The 20,811-nt window shown below is 37.7% G+C and overlaps 1 protein-coding gene across 1 annotated transcript in view; it reads right to left on the bottom strand.

Annotated features, from left to right (window-relative positions):
* Positions 1-4,850: 4,850 nt before the first annotated feature.
* Positions 4,851-20,811, bottom strand: part of muc2 (mucin 2, oligomeric mucus/gel-forming) — a gene marked incomplete at its 5' end in the record, with an annotated part of 73,598 nt that continues 57,637 nt past the window's right edge. The window contains 16 exons of the mRNA XM_062966145.1: positions 4,851-5,162; positions 6,317-6,452; positions 8,255-8,294; positions 8,919-9,047; positions 9,736-9,831; positions 11,277-11,399; positions 12,356-12,396; positions 13,367-13,471; positions 13,871-14,051; positions 15,024-15,055; positions 15,241-15,341; positions 15,722-15,791; positions 16,915-17,093; positions 18,691-18,886; positions 19,964-20,147; positions 20,558-20,805. Of these exons, the coding sequence (XP_062822215.1) occupies positions 4,970-5,162; positions 6,317-6,452; positions 8,255-8,294; positions 8,919-9,047; positions 9,736-9,831; positions 11,277-11,399; positions 12,356-12,396; positions 13,367-13,471; positions 13,871-14,051; positions 15,024-15,055; positions 15,241-15,341; positions 15,722-15,791; positions 16,915-17,093; positions 18,691-18,886; positions 19,964-20,147; positions 20,558-20,805 (2,054 nt within the window). The remainder of the gene's footprint in view (positions 5,163-6,316; positions 6,453-8,254; positions 8,295-8,918; positions 9,048-9,735; positions 9,832-11,276; positions 11,400-12,355; positions 12,397-13,366; positions 13,472-13,870; positions 14,052-15,023; positions 15,056-15,240; positions 15,342-15,721; positions 15,792-16,914; positions 17,094-18,690; positions 18,887-19,963; positions 20,148-20,557; positions 20,806-20,811) is intronic.

Below are 20,811 nucleotides of genomic sequence, written 5' to 3'. Positions count from 1 at the left end.
TTAGGAACAAACATCCTCAGGTATGTCTTGGCAAAAAGGCACCTGGTCATTGAAGAGTTAAGGAGATGCCTAAGTCTGGTCAAAGAGGTCCTCCAGTCAAAAACATGTCATGTCCGGAGGGTCATGCATAAAAGCTGGCAACACACAGACTGGTCGGTCTTTCTCTTTGATCATCCTCCTCCTGCCGTGACAACTAATTGATGTGTGAGTAGCATTGTAAATAAAATATTTGTAGCCTGGCAGGGCTGAATGGCTGGAGTACAACGTGCCTTAAATGATAGCCAGCAGGGAGGAGAAAGAGCAAAACACATACTTATAAGCAGATGCTTTTAAGTTGAGGGATAGTAGTCCCACCAGGGTTTGGGGGGACTCCTGATCACACCCACAGTTATCACTTCATGTAGCTTTCTGGTGAGGCTGGCAAGGGGTTGGAATGGATGGCCCTTGTGGTCTCTTCCAGTTCTATGATTCTATGATTCTAAATGCACCCTTTGACAACCAAAGTTGAACAACCCTATACTAGTCCAATGGCTCTGTTTAATGTGGGATCTTCAACAGAGTGTACACTAATTTTGTTGTCTCTGACTGAAATAAACCAATCCTTTATTCCTTAAGATGCTTTTACAGCAATCCTGACAGATGACTATCCAGTCTATTTAAGTACCAAGAGCAAATGAAAACCTGCCACATTCTGAAGCAATCAATTTCATTGTCAAAACTGGTTGCATTCTTTCTGATGTCTAGCTGAAATTTGCTTTCTTGCAATTTTCACATTTTAGTTCTTGCCCTGACCCTTAGAGCAATAAATAAAAACTCTCTCTTTGCATGACAGCTTATTAGAGAGTTGAACACTATTTTCAAGTCTCCTTTCAATCTGCTTTTCTTCATGAAAAATATATCAGCACATTAAAAAAAATCTTCATATGATTTATCTTCCAGATCCTTTCCCTCCTTGACACTTTGCTTCTGGAAAAACTACAATTATAAACATATCTAGACTTATTGACTGTGAATTGCTATTATTGCTTTTTAGACATATTGCCATATGAAGTTTGTTTCTTCACTACTGCTCTACATCATCAGTTAAGCTATGGATCCTATTTGTCACACATATATAGCTTTGGAGCTACAATTGTTGTGGTTCATTTGCTACAGTGAAGTATTTGATTTTTGATAAAGCAAAGCTTAAACATTAACTGTGTAGTTTACTTCAAAGGGTGATGGGTGAGGAATCTTTTATGGATCTGATTCACCGCTTTGTAGCACAGAAGGAACTGCGAAGGCAAAGCTCTGCTTTTTTTTTTTTTTAACTATAAATTCATACTGGAACGAGGTCACATTTAGACACACACGCAAAGAAAATGAAAAGATCCCCCTTGGACAAGGATAATTACAAGAAAACAATAGCAATGGTAGTAATAGTTATCATTTTAAAGCTACTCAATATCATCCATATGGAGTATATGCCTCTTTTTGTCAGTGCAGAAGCAGATCCGTATGCCATGCTCACCTTCACTGTAAAAAAACAAAACAAGAATAGCCTAGTAGTAGTATCATCTAGTGATATATATCACAAAGTAATATTTCCCCCACACACTGATCTTTTTAGAACTCATTCTCGGAGTAGGTGGCTGGAGAAAGGTACAAATGTCAGAGTAGGTACAGATAAAGGCTTTGATAATATTTAGTTGCCTACAAAAGTGAGAAGCTCTTGACCTTAAGTACATTCCCCTTTCTCCTTATGCTTCATGAACTGGACGCTCACAGGTTGTGAGATGTCAAGTTGCTGACGATTGTTTGTGTTGCCCTGTGGCTGACTCTGTTGTCATGAAATGGCTCATAGATTGACTTATTTAGGATGATCAGATGTGAAAGAGCTGCTGGATCAATTTCAGCCCAACACACAATGATATATTCAGCTTTGAAGAAAATGAATACAAGAGATATGTGAGACCACTGGATGTTATATTTTAAAAACCCAGCAATTTTCAGTATATTCAGCTACAGACTGCCCTGCAGTGTTGAAAACCATGATCTCCAGTATTAGCTGAAACCTGTTTTAATCCTGATTTCAGCACTGTCGGAGCACACTCCATTTTTTAAATGTACTTGATAAATAATGGCTTTTGGGGAAGATGCCAATATGAAACTTTTTACAAGAGATAAAAAGTTTTATAGAGTGCAGAATGTTGAAAAGTTACTTTGTTTTACTGATTTAATGTTGTTGCTGTTGTTGCATTGTTGTTGCCTTATAAGCTGCCCCGAGTCCCTCCGAGAAGATGGGGCAACATACAAATAAAGGTATCATTATTGTTATTATTTGAAACACAACAAGATGACTCCACAGCAGACACTCTGCTGGCTGTTGTATTGGATCACACGTCGAACACTTCCCAAGTGTCTAGGACTGTATGATGTATCGGCGAATAATGCGTGCAGATCCCAGTAAAGTGGCCTTCTGCAGCTGGCAGGTGGTAATTTTGTCAGCGCCGATTGTGTTTAAGTGCAGGCCAAGGTCTTTAGGCACTGCACCCAGTGTGCTGATCACCACTGGGACCACCTTGACAGGCTTGTGTCAGGGTCTTTGTAATTCGATTTTTAACTCCTCATATCATGTCAACTTTTCCAGTTGTTTCTCCTCAATCCAGCTGTCACCTGGGATTGCAACATCGACAATACATACTTTGTTTTTTAACACGATCTTAAGGTCCGGAGTATTGTGCTCCAAAACTCTGTCTGTCTGAATTCAGAAGTCCCAGAGTAGCTTAACATGTTCAGTCTCTGAAACTTTTTATGGCTTGTGGTCCCACCAGTTCTTTGTCTCAGGCATATGGTATTTGTGGCACAAGTTCCAATGAATCATCTGAGCAATGGTGTTATACCTCTGCTTGTAGTCAGTCTGTGCAATCTTCTTGTAGCAGCTGAGGATGTGATCTATTGTTTCATCTGCTTCCTTGCAGAGTCTACATTTGGGATCTGTCGTCGATGTTTCAATTTTGGCTTTGATGGCATTGGTTTTAATGGCTTGTTCTTGGGCTGCCAGAATCAGGCCCTCTGTCTCCTTTTTCAAAGTTCCATTTGTGAGCCACAGCCATATTTTTTTCTTTGTCAATTTGGCTCTCAATTTTTCCCAGGAACTGTCTGTGGGGAGCCTTCTTTCACCAGTTTTCTCTTCTGTTCTGGATTGTTTTTTTACGGTATTCACTCTTTGTCTTTTGAACTTGAAGCAGTTTACTACTATTGACTTCCCTCAATGTTGGTTCTTGACTGCCTTTCACAAAATCTGCCAGAGCATGTTTCTCTTCTTCTACCATTTGTATTACTACTACTACTACTACTACTTGTTTGTTTGTACTACAACTGACCCAAGCTGCCTGGGGAATGTTGAAAGTTGTGGGCCAAAATGATAACTTTTTTCACATTCTAGGAGAGAATTAACAAAAGAGTCTATCCAAATTTTGAAGAGGGTTTTTGTGCATTTCCTATTCCATGCATTTCTCCTTTAATGTCTGTCACTACTTTCCCCTCCGACAGTAATTTCTACCATCATTATTAGTATTGTATTATTAGCATTTTTAGTATTTAGTATTTAGTATTTAGTATTTAGTATTTAGTATTGTATTATTAGCATTTTCCCTCTTCCAATGTGCTCTTGGGAGCCTTGGCTTTCAAAAACATAATTAATCTCTGGAGAATCAGATTGTATGAAAGCCAGTTAATGTGGTGATTCCAGGGTTGAATTAGGGCATGAGATCTAGGTTCAAGTCCCCATTGGGCCACTTAATTTACTAAATCCCCTATGAGTCACTCTCTTTCCCAACTTCACCTACTTTGTAGGGCTATTGTGCAGATAAAGTAATGTAATTGTGAGGGGATACAGATAGTAATCAAGAACATGTTGGTTTGGAAGAATATATATATGATGGGCATATTGCTTGTGATGATAATGAGATTCAGATGTCAGTCAACTGGAAATACTGTGCTGGGTGAAAGGTCAAAGTCTGGGTGAAAAGCAGGAGCTTATAGATACCTCGAAAGCTAGAATATCAGGCAACCAATAGCAAAACTCATGGGGTTCCAATAAAACAAATGACTCTTGAAGGATTTATGGGGGAAATGCAATCTAATTCTAAAAAGCAAACCTTAAGTTTGTTAATTCAAATGAGAAACGCCATTTTATGGTCGGACCCTGGACTATGACTTAGACTAATGCAATTTTAAATGTTGTTTTATAATCGATGTTTTAATTATCTGTTTTAATTGTAATTGTTATAAGGGTTTTTTTGGCATCTAATGACTGCCGGTTGTGAAGCTGCCCTGAGTGTCCCCCCCCGTCCCCCCCCCCCAGGTGTGTGTGTGAGAAGGATGGGATACAAATGTATGAAATAATAAATAAATTTATTATGTCATTGTATATAATGGGACTTGAGCCCCTATAAATATTGGTATCCATGAGGGATACTGGAACCAAAAACTCAGCAAATACCAAGGGCCCACGGTATTGTTTTGGAATTCCAAAGACCCGTTCGTCCTGCTCTCATTTGGGAACGTATGAGATTTTATCACATTTACTGACAAAACCAAATGAAGAGACCTCAATTTTAAATGTGCTTTTTAATTATTAGAAGCAAAAGAAGCTGATTCAAAACAGTCCAACTTACAAAATCTCACCTTGTTTTCACACTCAGTAGAAACCTTTTGTTAAACATATTTGGCTTTACACAAATAAATAAAGAAACATAACAGAAAGCCATCAGAGGACATGGGCTCTGAGAGCTATGGAAAATAAGGCAAAATTATTTCTGAAAAATGCTTAATTATGTAAAGTTACTATTTTTTTTACTTTTATATTTTTAACCTGATGTTTAGGTTAAAAACATCAGTCTCATCCTTCACTTCGCTGTTCTTTTAACTGTTCTCATGATTAATTCTGTTCATCTTCCAATCCTTAGACTGTGCCATGCTACTTTCATCTTTGAGATTCTTCTGCTGCCTGTGATGCATCACAGTCAGTTTCTTGACATTCACAACTTTCCACATGGAGGTAGCTATGCTTCTTGGGCTGTCTATTAGGGCACATCAGTGTGATGTCTTTCATAGTTGTTTTTGACTCTCTGCAGCAGCTGCACGTATGTTCCATTGAGTTGGCTTGAGCAGAGTATCTATTTTATGAAGAAATGAAAACAGGTACTGCATTATTTGTACAGTAAATGGAGCAATAACTGAAGAAGTGCCTGAGTGTTAGGATTCCATGAAAGCAATGTTAGACTTGCTCATTTGGCCAAGCCTAGATTCCATTTTTGCCATTTCACATACACTTTAGTATAATGCATTTTAAACATCTATTAGTGAGCCATGAAAGTTATCTAAACCAACATTGAAATGCCAGTGTCACACTGCCAGTGCAATGGACCTTTCTTCTCTTCCCATCTGAAGCCCTTAGAGATGACTCCAAAAGATCTCCATGAGATGGAAGGGAAGCTTTTTTTGTTGGGTGAGGTTGGTGTTTATTATAGAGACATAAAATCATTTCCAAAACTGTATTCAGTAGGATTGACAGATTCAGTACTGATTGTAAGCTGAAGAGCATCCCATTTCCAAGATTGCATTTCCAGAGCCTGAGACATAGGAACAGTTCCTGGGAAGGTCACAGGTTACAAGGCCTTGGGATACCTTTAAACATAATATATTAAGCATAAACTGCAGCTGCTCAAACTATGCCTCCAAATTATTTTTAAAAGTAGGTCTAACAAATGAAGTAGTCTACAAAACTTTATAATATCAACTTCTTTCTCTCAATCTTAAAAGGTGCTACAAATTCCATTTGCATACTGATCCAAACTAATGCAGCCTACAACAACAGGAACCAGCACCATGCAATTTAATACATAATTTTTGGGGATAGCTCTTGCCTTGAGATTCCTCTCTTGGCTCTTAGACCTAGAGAAGAGGAAAGTCAGAATCAGGCCTTTTGGTCCTGGACCCCAAATACTGTGAGTGCCAAGTGCTTAAAAAATCTTAACAGATCCTCCCAAGGAAACCTTATTCAGGTAAATTAGCCAAAATGCTGCCTTCCCATTTGCACTCTCATTTAAACAAAATTATTCTGCTAGTTTCTTTATCCAAATGACTTGTGGGTATCCAAAACATTGGGCTATTCTGAAGGAGTCTTTTCATACACATCTTTATTTGGTTTACCATTGTATATGGCACAAGTAAAGATACCACAGTATATCTGATACAATTGGGGAGCTGTAGTATGCTTTTGCATATACATTGATTTGCTTTGGCTATTGGTTTGCTTTGGCTTACGTACATTGATGAAGTTGCACATTTTCCCTCACACTTGGTCACAGGAACTCGCTCCTCTGAACGACAGCCCTCATACACAATATATTCACTGCTTACAGAAGGATAGCATGCTGGTGTTGTCTCTGATGTCATAGGTATGCCTGTTGAAGAAATTTGAAAAGATATAAATCCAAACACTTACAGAAACATCTCGTTCTTGCTATAAGAGTTAAACCTTTCATTGAACACATAATTTGTGATATGTAATATTCTCCTTTTGTTTTCTTTTTAAATTAAATTAAATTTTAATAACTTCAAACTCAAAGTTTTATTGAGCATTTTTGAACAAAATGGTGACTACACCAAAATACACTAATATCAAAACAATAGTTATTTTGGTAGGGATATATAATATGATGAATTGATATGAGGTCAACATTATTAAGTACATTGAGAGACTTCTTTAATTATGGAGAAGTGAATATGGATACTATTAAACCCCAAGTTATTGCCAAGTTTGTTATCTTTTCTTATCTCTTTGTGTGTGTGTGTGTGTGCATGTGTATTTTCATGAATTTACATTTCTTTTTTTCTTTTTTCTTTTACTAAATAACAGTTTCTTGAAATACAATTTATTTCATATATTTTTGCCAGAGCTTTAAATAGGTACTTATTTTGGATTATAGTTCCAGAATTCCCAAGGCAGAAAAATGAGTGGTCATGTCGACTGGGCAAATTTGAGTACTGTAGTCCAAAAAAGCAACCTTTTTAAACTCTGAATTTAGCATACAAAGGCCACCTTCTCTTTTTATTGTTTGCTAAATCAAAACACAGCCTTAATTGGTGAAATGGCCATGTCACAGGATTACTTCCTGGCCCAACAACATCATGTCACAGTTCTTATGTGTAGGACATCTGGATCTGGAGTAATTAATTCATCAATTTCCTCATGTTTTGGGGTTTTCTACTAGCAAGTCCTAACAGTTGAAGTGGTATCAAATTATATTAATTTTATGGGGCAGATAGACTCTTATTTAGAAGACCTCTTTGGTCAGCTGGCAGAGGAGGGCATTTATGCTGACAGAAGAGACTTGTGCCTAATCAAAATCCCATGAAGACCTTTCCTTTGTATGCTTTCCATCTGCTATATCAGAGTTTCTCAACTGTGCTCCTACAGATGTTTTGGACTTCAGCTTCCACAATTCCTAAGAGCTAGGAAACTGGCTGGGATTTCTGAGAGGTAACATCCAAATCACCTGGAGGAGAAGGATTTGAGAAACACTGTTCTATATTTCCAGTGGGCTTCTCAAACGACTACTCATGAAAAAGTAGAAAGGAAAAGGAAACGAAATAATTAATGAACCACTAATGTGTTTCTAATAAATTGTTAATGTCTGCAAATGCCAATTGAGAAAGGACATCTTCATACAGATGAATTCACCCCCTCCCCAATTTCCTGGCAAAACAGAAGGTGCGCCTTCCCTTCTTCCCCTATCACATGTGTGTTGCCCTTCAGCTACCCAAAACACAGCTTACCTTGCATTGTTGGCAATGCCACTTCGGGGACCAATGGGATGGGGACAAACCAGTATCATGTGATGGCACTCAGCAAGCCCCATGCCCGAAGAGGAGCAAGGGGCCAAAAGCCCTTTGTGTGACAAGGTGGTAAGTCTATTTCAAAAATCCCTATTCCCATGAGAAAAGCCCTAGCTTTTAAGTAAACGATTTCAGTTCAATATCTCAGGCTTATAATTCTCTGGCCCTAGAAAATATTTTTATATATTAGTTGTCACTAATATTTAAAATATTTTATCAATTAACAGAATATACATGTATATATATGTATGCATAAATGCAGCACATACAGAGTAGATAGATTAAACAGAGCGGCAGATAGTTGGAAAGAGAGTTAGACATGACACAATCATTTGAAATGGATATGTAATTCTGTTATCATACTTACATGTTTTGCAGCAGCCACTAGGCAAAAATGAAACGGTGCCCTAGAAAATAGTATTTGCATTATTGAACTTTGCATCCACCTAGAACAGCCAAACCTTACACTGTAATGATTATGGATACAGCTCTATACTGTAATAACCAGGTCGTCCTCACATCTGTAACAATTTATAACCTATGTCTTGTTACTTCAGGGTCACAAAAGGCAAACATTCTGTAAATGTTCATTAAGAGAAGCTGATGTACAACATTTCTAAAAATATATATTTAAAGCATTCAACTTGACTTATAAGATGAATAGAATATGTTCTTGTTTAATAATTGCTGGCTTCTAATGTCAATTACTATCTAAATATCAAGAATGTAATTGAGCCTCAAGAGGGTTTTGACACTCATTAGCCTCACTCAGCATGGCCCATGATAAAGGATTATAGACTTGTGGTCCAAACATCTTGAAGACCAAATGTTCTCCAGGCTAAGTCTATACATATCCATCAAGCATCTAGCTGAATCTCCTTTCAAATCCATCTCCCTGCACATTTTAAGTTATAGATATTTCTAGAGTATAACAGAAAATCCAGCTGCATTATTTCTTGCTCACAGTGATTCAGAATAAAACCAGAAGTTTTGACAAAACTAATGCATATAGTGAACATTCACTCACTCACCGGTTCACATCTCTCCTCATTAAATGGTGGGCAGCTAATCACAGAAGTAGAGGAGATCAGTTGGTTATTGATCTTCACACAGCTGTAAACAGTGCAGTTGTCTTTTGGATCGCTCATTTGTTCACCAGGCTGGATTAACAAAAGAGGACAAACTTAGATTGGTTAAACAACTTCATGTTTTCCATAAGCATTTTTTCCTCACTAGTAGCAGAGTAGCCATTATAGTGGTATGGCTTTTGACAAAGGTTTTAAAAGGCATTTTGTCACCTTCCCTGGCCATTCAGAGTGATAAATTTCATTCAGATTACACAAAGAATCGCCATTGTAGAAACAAGGAGGTGATATCCTATAATGTTCAGGGGACAGCTGTCTTATCTTCTGTTAGTTATCACTATTGTCTATTCAACCAAGAAATTATGAAACTTTTTTCTTGTACTATTTACTTTGGAGCATTATCCCAGCCACATATCAGGAAGAACAGACAAGGTAAGACTGAAAAAATGAAGTGTATTGTGAAAATTAATGTGCTTCCTCCCTTTTTGCATTATTGTGCTCAATTTTATTCCTTTTATATTTACAGAAAACAGCAGGGATACAATGGTTTCATTTGTTTCTAAAATAACTGAACATCCCCTTGAAGAAATCTGACAGATTTTAGACTCTTGAAGACAGGAGGTAAAGAAAGGGACCAAGGGTGAATTTTATATATTTATGAGAAAACATCCAGTCTATCTTTTAAAAAAAATACTATAGTAGTTGGTTTCTTTCATGCAACAAATATTAACAAATTACAAAGAAATCAGTGCAACATACTTACTCTTAACATGAGAACATTCCCATTTGTTTGTGTCACACAACTTGTCTGCACACATTTCCCACAGCATTCACCACGGTACAGTATGAGAGAATATCCCTAGGGAGAAAAGAGGCACAATCAGGTCTACCCGGGGCAAAGTGATATATCGTGTATGCACACACACGAAGTCAAGGTAAAGTAAAAATAAAATAATTAAGCATCTGCTACCTGTGCTCATTACTTTGCTATACCTAATGGTAGGACTGGCCCTGCACAGAATTATGTTGGACAGGTAAAATCTTCAACAAAATGTTGCAGTTTGGCATTTTCTGCCTTCATCCAACTAGCTTTGCTCTCTTCTCTTCTGTTCCATTCCCTTTTCTCCTAACACTCAGCACTGTTTGTTGACTACACATATTTGGGTGATTTTGTTCTCTCCTCCACAATATATATCTATATTTTCATCCAAATTATTTTTTTCACTTCTACAAATGTTTCCCTAAACAAAGCCAAATTAGATATACAGTAGAGTCTTGCTTATCCAACCTTCTCTTATCCAAAGTTCTGGATTATCCAATGTAGTCTGCCTCCCACCCGGATCCAAAGCTGTTTCTCTAGGCAGCAAGGACTGAACTTTTTACGGATTTAACTTCAATAATTTTGTCACTGTAAGTTCATTTTATGCAATTCTATCTTTATTTGTAGTCATTTTTAGTAGTCAATGTTTTTGTAGTCAATGTTTTCAATACATTGCGATGTTTTGGTGCTAAATTCATAAATACAGTAATTACTACAGAACATTACTGTATATTGAACTGCTTTTTCTGTTGATTTGTTGTAAAACATGATGTTTTGGTGCTTAATTTTTAAAATCATAAGGAATTTGACTTTTAATAGGGTTTTCCTTAATCCCCCCTTATTATCCAACATTTTTGCTTATCCAATGTTATCCCGGTCTGTTTATGTTGGATAAGTGAGACTCTACTGTATTGATTTATTTATCTCATTGATTGATTGATTGATTGATTTTGCTGGAAGAGACAAAGAAGAACCCTTTCAATAACTTCTTATTCTATACATAGAAGTCATTGAGACTGGCATGTCAACTCTTGTGACAGGATAATATTCTTTCCTTTGTTCTCTATTCAGTCGAACAGCTGATGTGCCTCACACAGCTCTGCCCATCAATATCCCACCTCTGCTTATCTGATGTTTGAAGCAGTTACCTCCCTATGCCTATGTAGGGCTGGCCCTCCCCTTGAAACTACTGATAGTCCCTTCTGCATGGATACATAAATAAGTTCATTATTATTACACCATTAATCCCTATAGCCCTTATAGCATTGTGTATTCTATGCAATCAACTATGCAGGCAGGCTATCTTGCTATTTATGAAGAGCTGAGTCTGATATGGTGCTTTTGACTATCCTGTCAGCAGAAAACTAATACAGGCAGTCTCCAAGTTACAACAATTTTCCACGAATATGTATAGCTGCTCTTGCATTGTACAGGTGCTTTCATTCATTTATGTGTGTGTTTGTTTTGAAGTAGTTGATTCTTACTTGTTCACATGTCACATTGCATGGGACATGGCCACAGGTTATGATATTCAAGAGTGTGTTCTTGTCTTGATTGTAAGTGCACAGACATTGCTCACACTTCTCTCCTATGATTTCAGAACCAGGCTGAAATACAGGAGCAAGACACAAAATATTAGCAAAACAAAAAGGTAGAATAGACCTGCTTAAATCCTGGTTAAAACAATAATGACAAGCAAATTATCTACTATTCACTAGTTCAGTGGTTTCCCAAACGTATTTGGCCTACCACCCCCTTTCTAGAAAAAAATATTACTCAGCGCCCCCTGGAAATTATTATTTTTTAAATGTAATAGCAATTAAACAAAAAGATATACAGTTATTCATCACCCCCAGATGCACCTGTGGCCATCACTGACCTCCTGGATGGTGAGGATAAGGAGGGAATGAGCCTGAGTAGGAAAGTTGCATTTCAACAGTAAGATAAATAAGAGCGAAGTTATGTAACTGGTGTAAATTACAATGGTTTCTAGCAAGTTTCAAAAGTTACTTTTATGAGACATTTTTAGAGGTGTTTTGGAACATTTTTCAGGGTTGATGCCATTTCTCTGTGGGGTTTTCTTCCAAAAAGGCAATGAAATATACAGGAAAACTTACAGATATTGCAGCATTTGAGATTATTATTATTATTATTATTATTATTATTATTATTATTATTTCTTGCTCGCCTCTCCTTGCAGTTTGAAGTGGGTTACAACATTGTAAAACACAGATTCACCAAAAACATTCTTTAAAAACGTATTAAAGCATATTTCCCCAAAATATATATTAAAATACACAAAACAGAGATTAAACATAAGATCCATTTTTAAAATGAGTCATTAAAACTGTCTGGGTAGGCCTGCTTGAAGAGATAATGTTTAGACTTGTGCTATTAGCAGCTAAGAAATCCATATGATAATGAAATTTATTAATTTATTTTTACTAAAATAAATTACTAAAAACAGAAACATACATGATTAATTCTGATTTTTTTCTCAGAAAATAACACCAGAGACCAAAGGTTTCCCTTTTTTTCACACCAGAGAGTAGAAAATTCTTACCTTATACTCATTACCATTATGCACACAAACCCCCTTAGACTCTGCAAACAAAGAGAAGGCAATGATTAAAAAGCTTTAGGTTTTTTTTTTAAAAAAAACCATGCAACTGTATATTTAAAATTGTAACCTTTTATATAGCTCCCTAGCCTGCTCTTCTCTGTTCTGTAGGACTGCAGCTCACAGCATCCAAAACCAATGGTTCTGCTGGTTAGGTCTGCTGGGATTTGCTGTCCAACATTTGGAAGTCTGTACAATTTCCACCCCTTGTTTACTGAACAGTTTTAAAAGAATAAATAATTGTATACTGTAAATGAATTGGACTGATTGGAATGCTGGGTGACTATCTAATTTCAGTTCTATTATTGCTATTGGTGAATAGACTTCAATACAATCACTGAAGATAGGACTGTTTGCACCAAAAGTCACCCCGTCAGCTCTAGGAAATGGCAACAATTGATAAAAAATGTTTTATGGGAGAAAGAAAGCTTGAGTGAATTCAATGACTGGGGTGTTTTGTGATTTCCAAGCTGTACGGTCGTGTTCTAGAGTATTTTCTCCATTTCCATTTCCATTGATTGATTGGTTGATTTCAACTGACTGGGTGGCTTTGAAAGAGAGTCTGCTATGTATTCTGAAATATAATGGTTTGATTGGGACTAAACTTTATATTTCTCTAAAATGTGTCTCCTATTAAGGGCATTTCTCCAATTTAATCAACCTATTCTTGGGAAAAGGTGAAAACAATTCCATAAAACTGGTGCAGTTGCCAGAAAACTCTTTGGAATCAGTCTGTGTTACTAGTTTCTCACTGGGAGTAGGTAAAACCTGTTCACACTTAATAGTGGTTCCAGTTGTACATTCTTCTGCTGAAGTGTATGCAGGCTGTAATCTAGGGACAATAACATAGACATCTGTCCCATTGCAAATAGGTGAACCTACTCCTCAAAAAAACATGCTTATGTGTTAAACTGAGGGTTTTCATTCTTCCAAAGTCAATTAAAATGGACTTACTGCATTGATAAACGGGGCAACAGCCATGGTCAGGAATCTCAGAAAACAGCTCAAACCCTGGTGGACAGTCCAGAGGTTTAGTTGAGCAGTCACTGGCATTGCACACTGTGAAACAAAAAGAATAACAATGAAACACCAGGGATAACAAACTCTTCCTAAATTATCCAAGATGTCTGAAGGGGGTAGGGGCTGTGCATCTTAGAAATCATTTGTGTGTTGGAATCTTTCCTATTGTCAGCAATTTTTTTTATCTAGATGTTATTTTTCTAGAATACTCATGTTGGCTTGTTTTCTCTATATAAAAAGCCTGCAAGTGATTTCCACCTAAAACCAAAACTCTATCTGGCTTGTCTGTCCACATGGAGGGCCCCTTCAGGTAGCTGTATCCTAGCAGCTTGATACTGGTGCTAATAGGACATAAGAGTCATGCAATGTTTTATCATTCCCATAGGGTTACTCCAGTACGGATATTTCCATTGCAAAGAGCAACCAATAAGGACTTACCACATGTGGTAGTAGAACAACATTTGTCAACAGGATTGACTTCAGTGATCTCGTAGAATCCTTCTCCTTCACATGGTTCATCAATGGATGTTGGTGGACATTTATGGGCCTCACAAATAATGCCATTGCCTCCTTCCAGGCAAATGCAGTCTTTGCAATCAAACTCAAACTTCTCCCCAAACTGTTATTGAGCAAAAGTAAGCATATAAGGACACAAGTGGCATCACAACATACACTTAAAATCTAGTTCTATCAATGTTCTATCCATGAGGGAGTTTATCTGAATGTCAGCTATAACTGTTGTCAGGATTTCAGAAGAGAGCACAGAGGTTTGGTATGTTTATTAGATATACTTCTTAGTCAGAGGCTCTTGCTAAAGAACTTTCAAGGTTAGGAAATTTAGGAATTTTTAAAATATAGTAAAGTAATTGGTGGAGGGTGATGTAAAAGCTCTTAAAGGTTCTAAGTCTTAATGTAGGCAGTGGCAGCAACACAGCAGGCATTCCTTTTCTCATTTTCTTTAAACACATTTGTTCTAGTGCAATGGTTCTCAACCTGTGGGTTCCCAGGTGTTTTGGCCTACAACTCCCAGAAATCCCAGCCAGTTTACCAGCTGTTAGGATTTCTGGGAGTGGAAGGCCAAAACATCTGGGGACCCACAGGTTGAGAACCACTGCTCTAGTGTTATAATCCACAACAAGGATTGATCTCCTACTGATAAACACCCTGCATTTTGTACTTGGGCATGGCAGCATTCCTGATCCATTAAGGGGGAATAACTGTCACCATCTCTTCTTTGTCACTCCTGTTGATAGGCTAATATAAAAGACACTCTGTCTTAACCTCACAAAAATACAATTCAGTATTGTCATCATCTATGGTACTCTTTTAACATTGCCATGTCCATTGATGCCTTTCAAAAATTTCTTTCAAAAATCCCCTTATTTTTCCATAATAATAAAAAATATAATGAATCTTGACAAGTATTTGTTGTTCAGACCAAATTATGCTACACTCTCCCAAAGGATAACTACTGTGGATTTCTATTGGAACATCTCTCTAAATAGATCAACAATAGTTTGACCCTGTGACCTGGAAAATACTTAGAATTCAGTAGAAAATGGGTACAGAGGAAAACAGACATATGCCTTACCTTCCTGGGTATATTATCTGGGCCAACACATCCTGTAAGTGAATAAAGAAGGATACTATTACAATTGTCATAATCCCAAATGGTGGCTAAATAGCCAGTGATTTATATTTCTACTCAGAAGTAAGTGTCACTGAGGTTTGGGGCTTACTTCTGAGTAAATTGACATAGAATTGTGGCCTAAGTGTGTTTGAGAGAAAGAATTAGGACTAAAACTTACCACAGGTTTTCACACAGACATCCACGGCAGCATCATAAAGCACTGTCCCATCTGGGCAGAAACAGCCTTCTCTTAGTTGTGTATCGTTGTGTCCTATTACACTACAAGATATTAACATTTTGGAAAATCTGGATTATTTGCATATATATTATGAAAAGAAAATGTATAAGCCTCTGTATAAATGCACACATTTAATATCTGGATCATATATTACTCTATATTTGCATGATGTGCTTGCCCCTGATCCCACCATAAATATGGTATCCCTGGTCAGATGAATGTGTGATATTATGTAAACAGATCTTATGAATTTGTGATTTCCAGGCCAGACACGGTACTTTCAAAAGTGCCCAGCATTTATAAATATTGTGTTTTTGGGGACCTGTAACTGCATTCTGTGCTTACCAATGAACCATAAACTTATTACATCCTTCCCTGCAGGTAAATAGTAATGAGATTTGACTTTCAGGAAAATAATTACCCTGATTTGCAAGTTTCTTCTTGAGAAGGAGCACATGCTTTGTAAACTTTGTTTGATGGACAATCAACAGCTAGAATAAAAAAGGGGAAAGGATAAAATTAGTGATTCAACAAAATCAGTACCAATAATATCTGTATCTACTTCTATATGTTGACAGTTTGCAACCCCAAACAAGTGCCACCACTGAACTCCTTTTTGTATAGAAAGTAGGATCCATCAAACAGGAGGCCAGTGGTTCATAGACAGGGGGGCGGGGGGAATTGCAAGTGTGATTTGTAGAAACACAGAGCTGATCTGGCCCATTTGTATTGTTCTCTCCATGATGGCCAGTGATGAGAACTGATTGCACCTTCCTCCACGAGGAATGCCCAACAGCCTAATCTTTCCCACACGACCTGACCATGAAAATAAAGAATTATTTTGCATTCTGGGGAAAGCCCACCCAGCATCATTAAGGAGAAGCAACAGAAAGAAAAGAGAGAAGAAAATAATTTAGAGTAGTATATTCCCCATTATCCTTGCCATTCAGCTGCTGCCTCATCTTTGGGCCATCAAAGATTTGAATCCTATCCAAATATCTGGGAATCAGTGCAGTATCATAGGATAACAAAGCATGTTCTAAGTCAGTTGTTCTCAACCTGTGGGTCCCCAGGTGTTTCGGCCTACAACTCCCAGAAATCCCAGCCAGTTTACCAGCTGATAGGATTTCTGTGAGTTGAAGACCAAAACATCTGGGGTCCCACAGGTTGAGAACCACTGTTCTAAGTAGTATCATTTTGTGTAATTGTGCTAATGTGATTATATCTATATCAATTTTCATTCATACATATGTTGTTTGGAATTGTCATTTGGCATTGAATTGTTCCTATAGCACCTGTTGCCACTGCAACCATGGCAGTTGCCATTTTCTAGATGTGATAAATCTCATTGTGGGGCCTTGATATTTCATAATCCTTTCCCTATCTTTGTCTAAAATTCTGCTGTGCCTTGGAACTGTGACATCTCTAACTGAGAAACTTTCCAACACAGAGAAGCATGTGATTGCAAATCTTGACATCACATCATAGCTTCGTTGGCACTGTGCTGTCTGAACTAAGACAGTCAATAGTGTTTGGGGAAAACCTTTGGTAACGACATATACTCTACTGTCATCCTAACATTTCCAGATAAACTTTATAGAGGCATGCACTTACGACATGAGCCATTGGTGTAGCTTCTCCAGTCAAGGCAAACACCTTGGTCTGCACAGGTCGCTGCATAGATATGAAGACTTGCACATTCCATTTTACCCCCAGGAACAAAACAGCTGTCATATTGGCAGGCTGCATAGTAGTTTGCAGGATCCACAGCCTTATGGCATTTTCCGAATACTCTAGATAGAGAAAAAGGATAATGCATACGAAGTACAGAATGATCTGGGCATATTTCATCAAGGAAATGGTTAACTCTCTATGCACTTCACATAGAGAAACTATGCAAGGAAACTGTACCAGAGAGTTAAAGGCACTAGCCAGCATCTTTTAGTTTGCAAGAAATTTAATTGGCAGCCAGTTGAGTGATTTTAATGTTGGTTTAATAAGGTTTAATAAGGCTAAAGGTAAAGGTAAAGGTTTCCCCTGACGTTAAGTCCAGTCATGTCTGACTCTGGGGGTTGGTGCTCATCTCCATTTCTAAGCCGAAGAGCCAGCATTGTCCATAGACACCTCCAAGGTCATGTGACTGGCATGACTGCATGGAGCACCGTTACCTTCCCGCCAGAGCGGTACCTATTTATCTACTTACATTGGCATGTTTTCGAACTGCTAGGTTGGCAGAAGCTGGAGCTAACAGCGGCTGCTCATGCCGCTCCCGGGGTTTGAACTTGGGACCTTTCAGTCTGCAAGTTCAGCAGCTCAGTGCTTTAACACACTTCGCCACCTGGGCTCCTCTTTAATAAGGCTAGATATACCAATATCCAATTTGACTTCCATGTTTTGAACTAGCTGAAGTTTCCAGACTTCATGCATAGATAGCCCAATGAACAATGCATTGAAGTCTGGCCTTGAGGTTAGCAGAATCTTTGCTGCCATTTCCAATTCTGAGAAAGGGTGCAACTGGTCTAACTGCCAGAACTAATAATATAAGCATTCCTGAGATTAGCATCCATCTGCATTATTATTTGAAGGGATGGATCCAGGATCACACATCAGCTGCAAAAAGATTTTCGGGGGGGGGGGGGATATAACCTCATCCAAGACAGCTGGACATACTTTCAACCTCAATTTAGGACCCTTGACAGTAAAACACTTTGTATTGCCTGGGATTAATTTTGGTTTGTTTTTTCCTCAGCTAACCCTACATTTCCTTTTCCTGTTGCTGCTATGGTCATTGCCAAAATTCCATGGTAGCCATCAAACATGCCTCCACTATTGTGTTACTGTCAAATTTCAACAGCAACTGTGTTGGGCTTTCTGTGATACAGGGAACTACAGTAGCTGCCTTCTTATACCATACAGCCAATGCAAATGCCATGGAAGGAAATCTACTTCCCTTCCTGACAGGAGAGGGAAGAATCAACTGAAATATATCAGTAGCATAGATGATGGCAGTGTGGATCCTTTCAGTTACCAATTTTATAGTTTTGGGGAAAATGCAAAGCAGGAACGTGGTGCCTATATGCAGTACAATTGCTCAGCATGGTTATTTTGAAGTACGTATTTCAGTAACACAAATTTGTACTTTCTTACTTTTCAGCAGAAAATAGTTAAAAACAGCAGGGGAGAATAACAGATACAAAATACCCTGCCCACACATCATAAAGGACAAGTCACTTGCCATGGAATAAAACATTTTGGTACTAAATAAAATTCTAAAATAAAATCACACAAAATACCAACAAGTAAGTGTAAAAAAATCAAACTGTATGCAATTAGGAGCACATACAAATATATTAAAATAAATGCTAGAAGTCAAAATAATTCATGTTTTACCTGCTATCTTTTATAAGCTCACAGAGTGGAGAAGGTTTGCAGGTTGGGGGGCGAACTGTTGCTGGAGGTGGTTGGTGCGGGCACTGGGGCTTGCTGGGATCATTGACAATCCAGTCATCTGCCATGGTGATACAGTTATCTGCAAGGGCTCCATTGCGTAGTCTGCAATCATCTTTTTGATTGTTGTTACATGTGCCTAAGATTCATGACAAGCAGATGAATTAATGGGGAAAACGTATTTTATATGTATTTGTAATAAATCACAAGAAGGGCTGATGGAACAATAGGTCTAAACTCATATCACAGGGCTTTGCAACTTGTGTGTGGTTTTGTACTCATTCAGCTAATTTCTATAGGCTAGGCTGAGGACCTGACTTCTGTGAATAGAAGGACACAATATATGGAAGATACCTTCCACTCCCAATTTGCAGGATACACTCTTAATTCCCATCTACAGCTTGTGATAGGGCACATCAATTTCAGTTGAACATGGGACAACAGTGTGATTTTTCAGCTAAAAAGGCCAATGTGATTCTAGGCTGCATCCATAAGAGTATAGTGTTTAGATCTTGGGAAGTACAGTAGAGTCTCACTTATCCAAGCTAAACGGGCCAGCAGAAGCTTGGATAAGCGAATATCTTGGATAATCAGGAGGGATTAAGGAAAGGCCTATTAAACATCAAATTAGGTTATGATTTTACAAATTAAGCACCAAAACATCATGTTTTACAACAAATTTGACAGAAAAAGCAGTTCAATATGCAGTAATGTTATGTTGTAATTACTGTATTTACGAATTTAGCACCAAAATATCATGATATATTGAAAACATTGACTACAAAAATGGCTTGGATTATCCAGAAACTTGGATAAGCGAGGCTTGGATAAGTGAGACCCTACTGTAATAATATCAATCTAGTCTACTTTGATCAGACCTCATCAGGAATATTGTGTCCAGTTTGTGGCATCACAATTCAAGAATGAGCTAAAACATGTCCAGAGAAAGGCAACAAAAATGGTAAAAGTTCTGCAAGCCATGCCTAAGAGGAGTGGCTTAGGGATATCATAATTCTAACATAGCTAGATAAACTCTTTCACCCTTTCAAAACCTTTTAATATCCCTTTCTTTCACCAAACATAATAAACTTTGCAAAGAAACCAAGTGAAGAACTTCAATCTTTGGCAAGAATGTCCATCCCCTGTATGGTAAATTCTTTTTTATTATTCAGTTTTCAACATGTTATTTTAAAAGCACAAGCGAAATAATCCTTACCACACTGTCCCTGTGTATTATCACCGAATATACGATAAGGCAATCGGATAGTGAAGGATATGCCATTGTAAGTTATATTCACTCCCAATAAAGGAATTTCCACCAGATAGTTTAGACCTGACTCATAAATGTAGACACCATATTTTCTGTAAGGTAATGCCACGGCCACATCATTCACAGTCACCTGTTTAAAGGAAAGAAATAGTATAGATAAGCTGCATACAATGTTCACAGTGAAATAAACAATGTTTAAACCTACATTGAAATGTAGAATTGGGACAGGACCAAAGAAAAATGAAAAATTAACCATTGTGAATAATTTGTTTCTTGCTTTTAAGGACCTTATTATCTGTTGAGATTATTCCAGCTATACTAATATAAATGCTAAGCCCACAACCCCCTCACAATTTATTTGTTTCAGTTCTCAACCTGTAGAATAGGATTGCCCATATTAATAACCTGATTTAAAAAATACTGCAAGTCTAAATGACTCCCGCAGTCTAACACATATGCCCTGTAGGAAGACACAGCTAGTAACTGTTGCTAAATCTCAGGATCCATTCAGTGCTGAAATAAAGACAATTTTGGTCATACCTCTAACTTCATAGGAATCATTCTGACTGTTTTTACATGCACTTCTTGGGTCTCATGTTTGACAATGAGTGTGCGTGGACAGGAGACAACATCCCGTGAATCACAGTGGTAATTATCAATATACACTCCAAAGTTGTCAATGGTTTTATGAATCTCTTCCACCAAAGTATAGGTACAATTGCCTTGGTAACTGTAGTAGAGGCCATCAAACGTCATATAATGTGGGTCTCCCCAGCCAGTGCAATAGCCTTTAG

The sequence above is a fragment of the Anolis carolinensis genome, chromosome 1 (assembly GCF_035594765.1).
Source record: "Anolis carolinensis isolate JA03-04 chromosome 1, rAnoCar3.1.pri, whole genome shotgun sequence".
NCBI classification, from domain to species: domain Eukaryota; kingdom Metazoa; phylum Chordata; class Lepidosauria; order Squamata; family Dactyloidae; genus Anolis; species Anolis carolinensis.
Note: the sequence above shows the minus strand (reverse complement) of the source record. Positions and strands in the feature narration are given on the sequence as shown.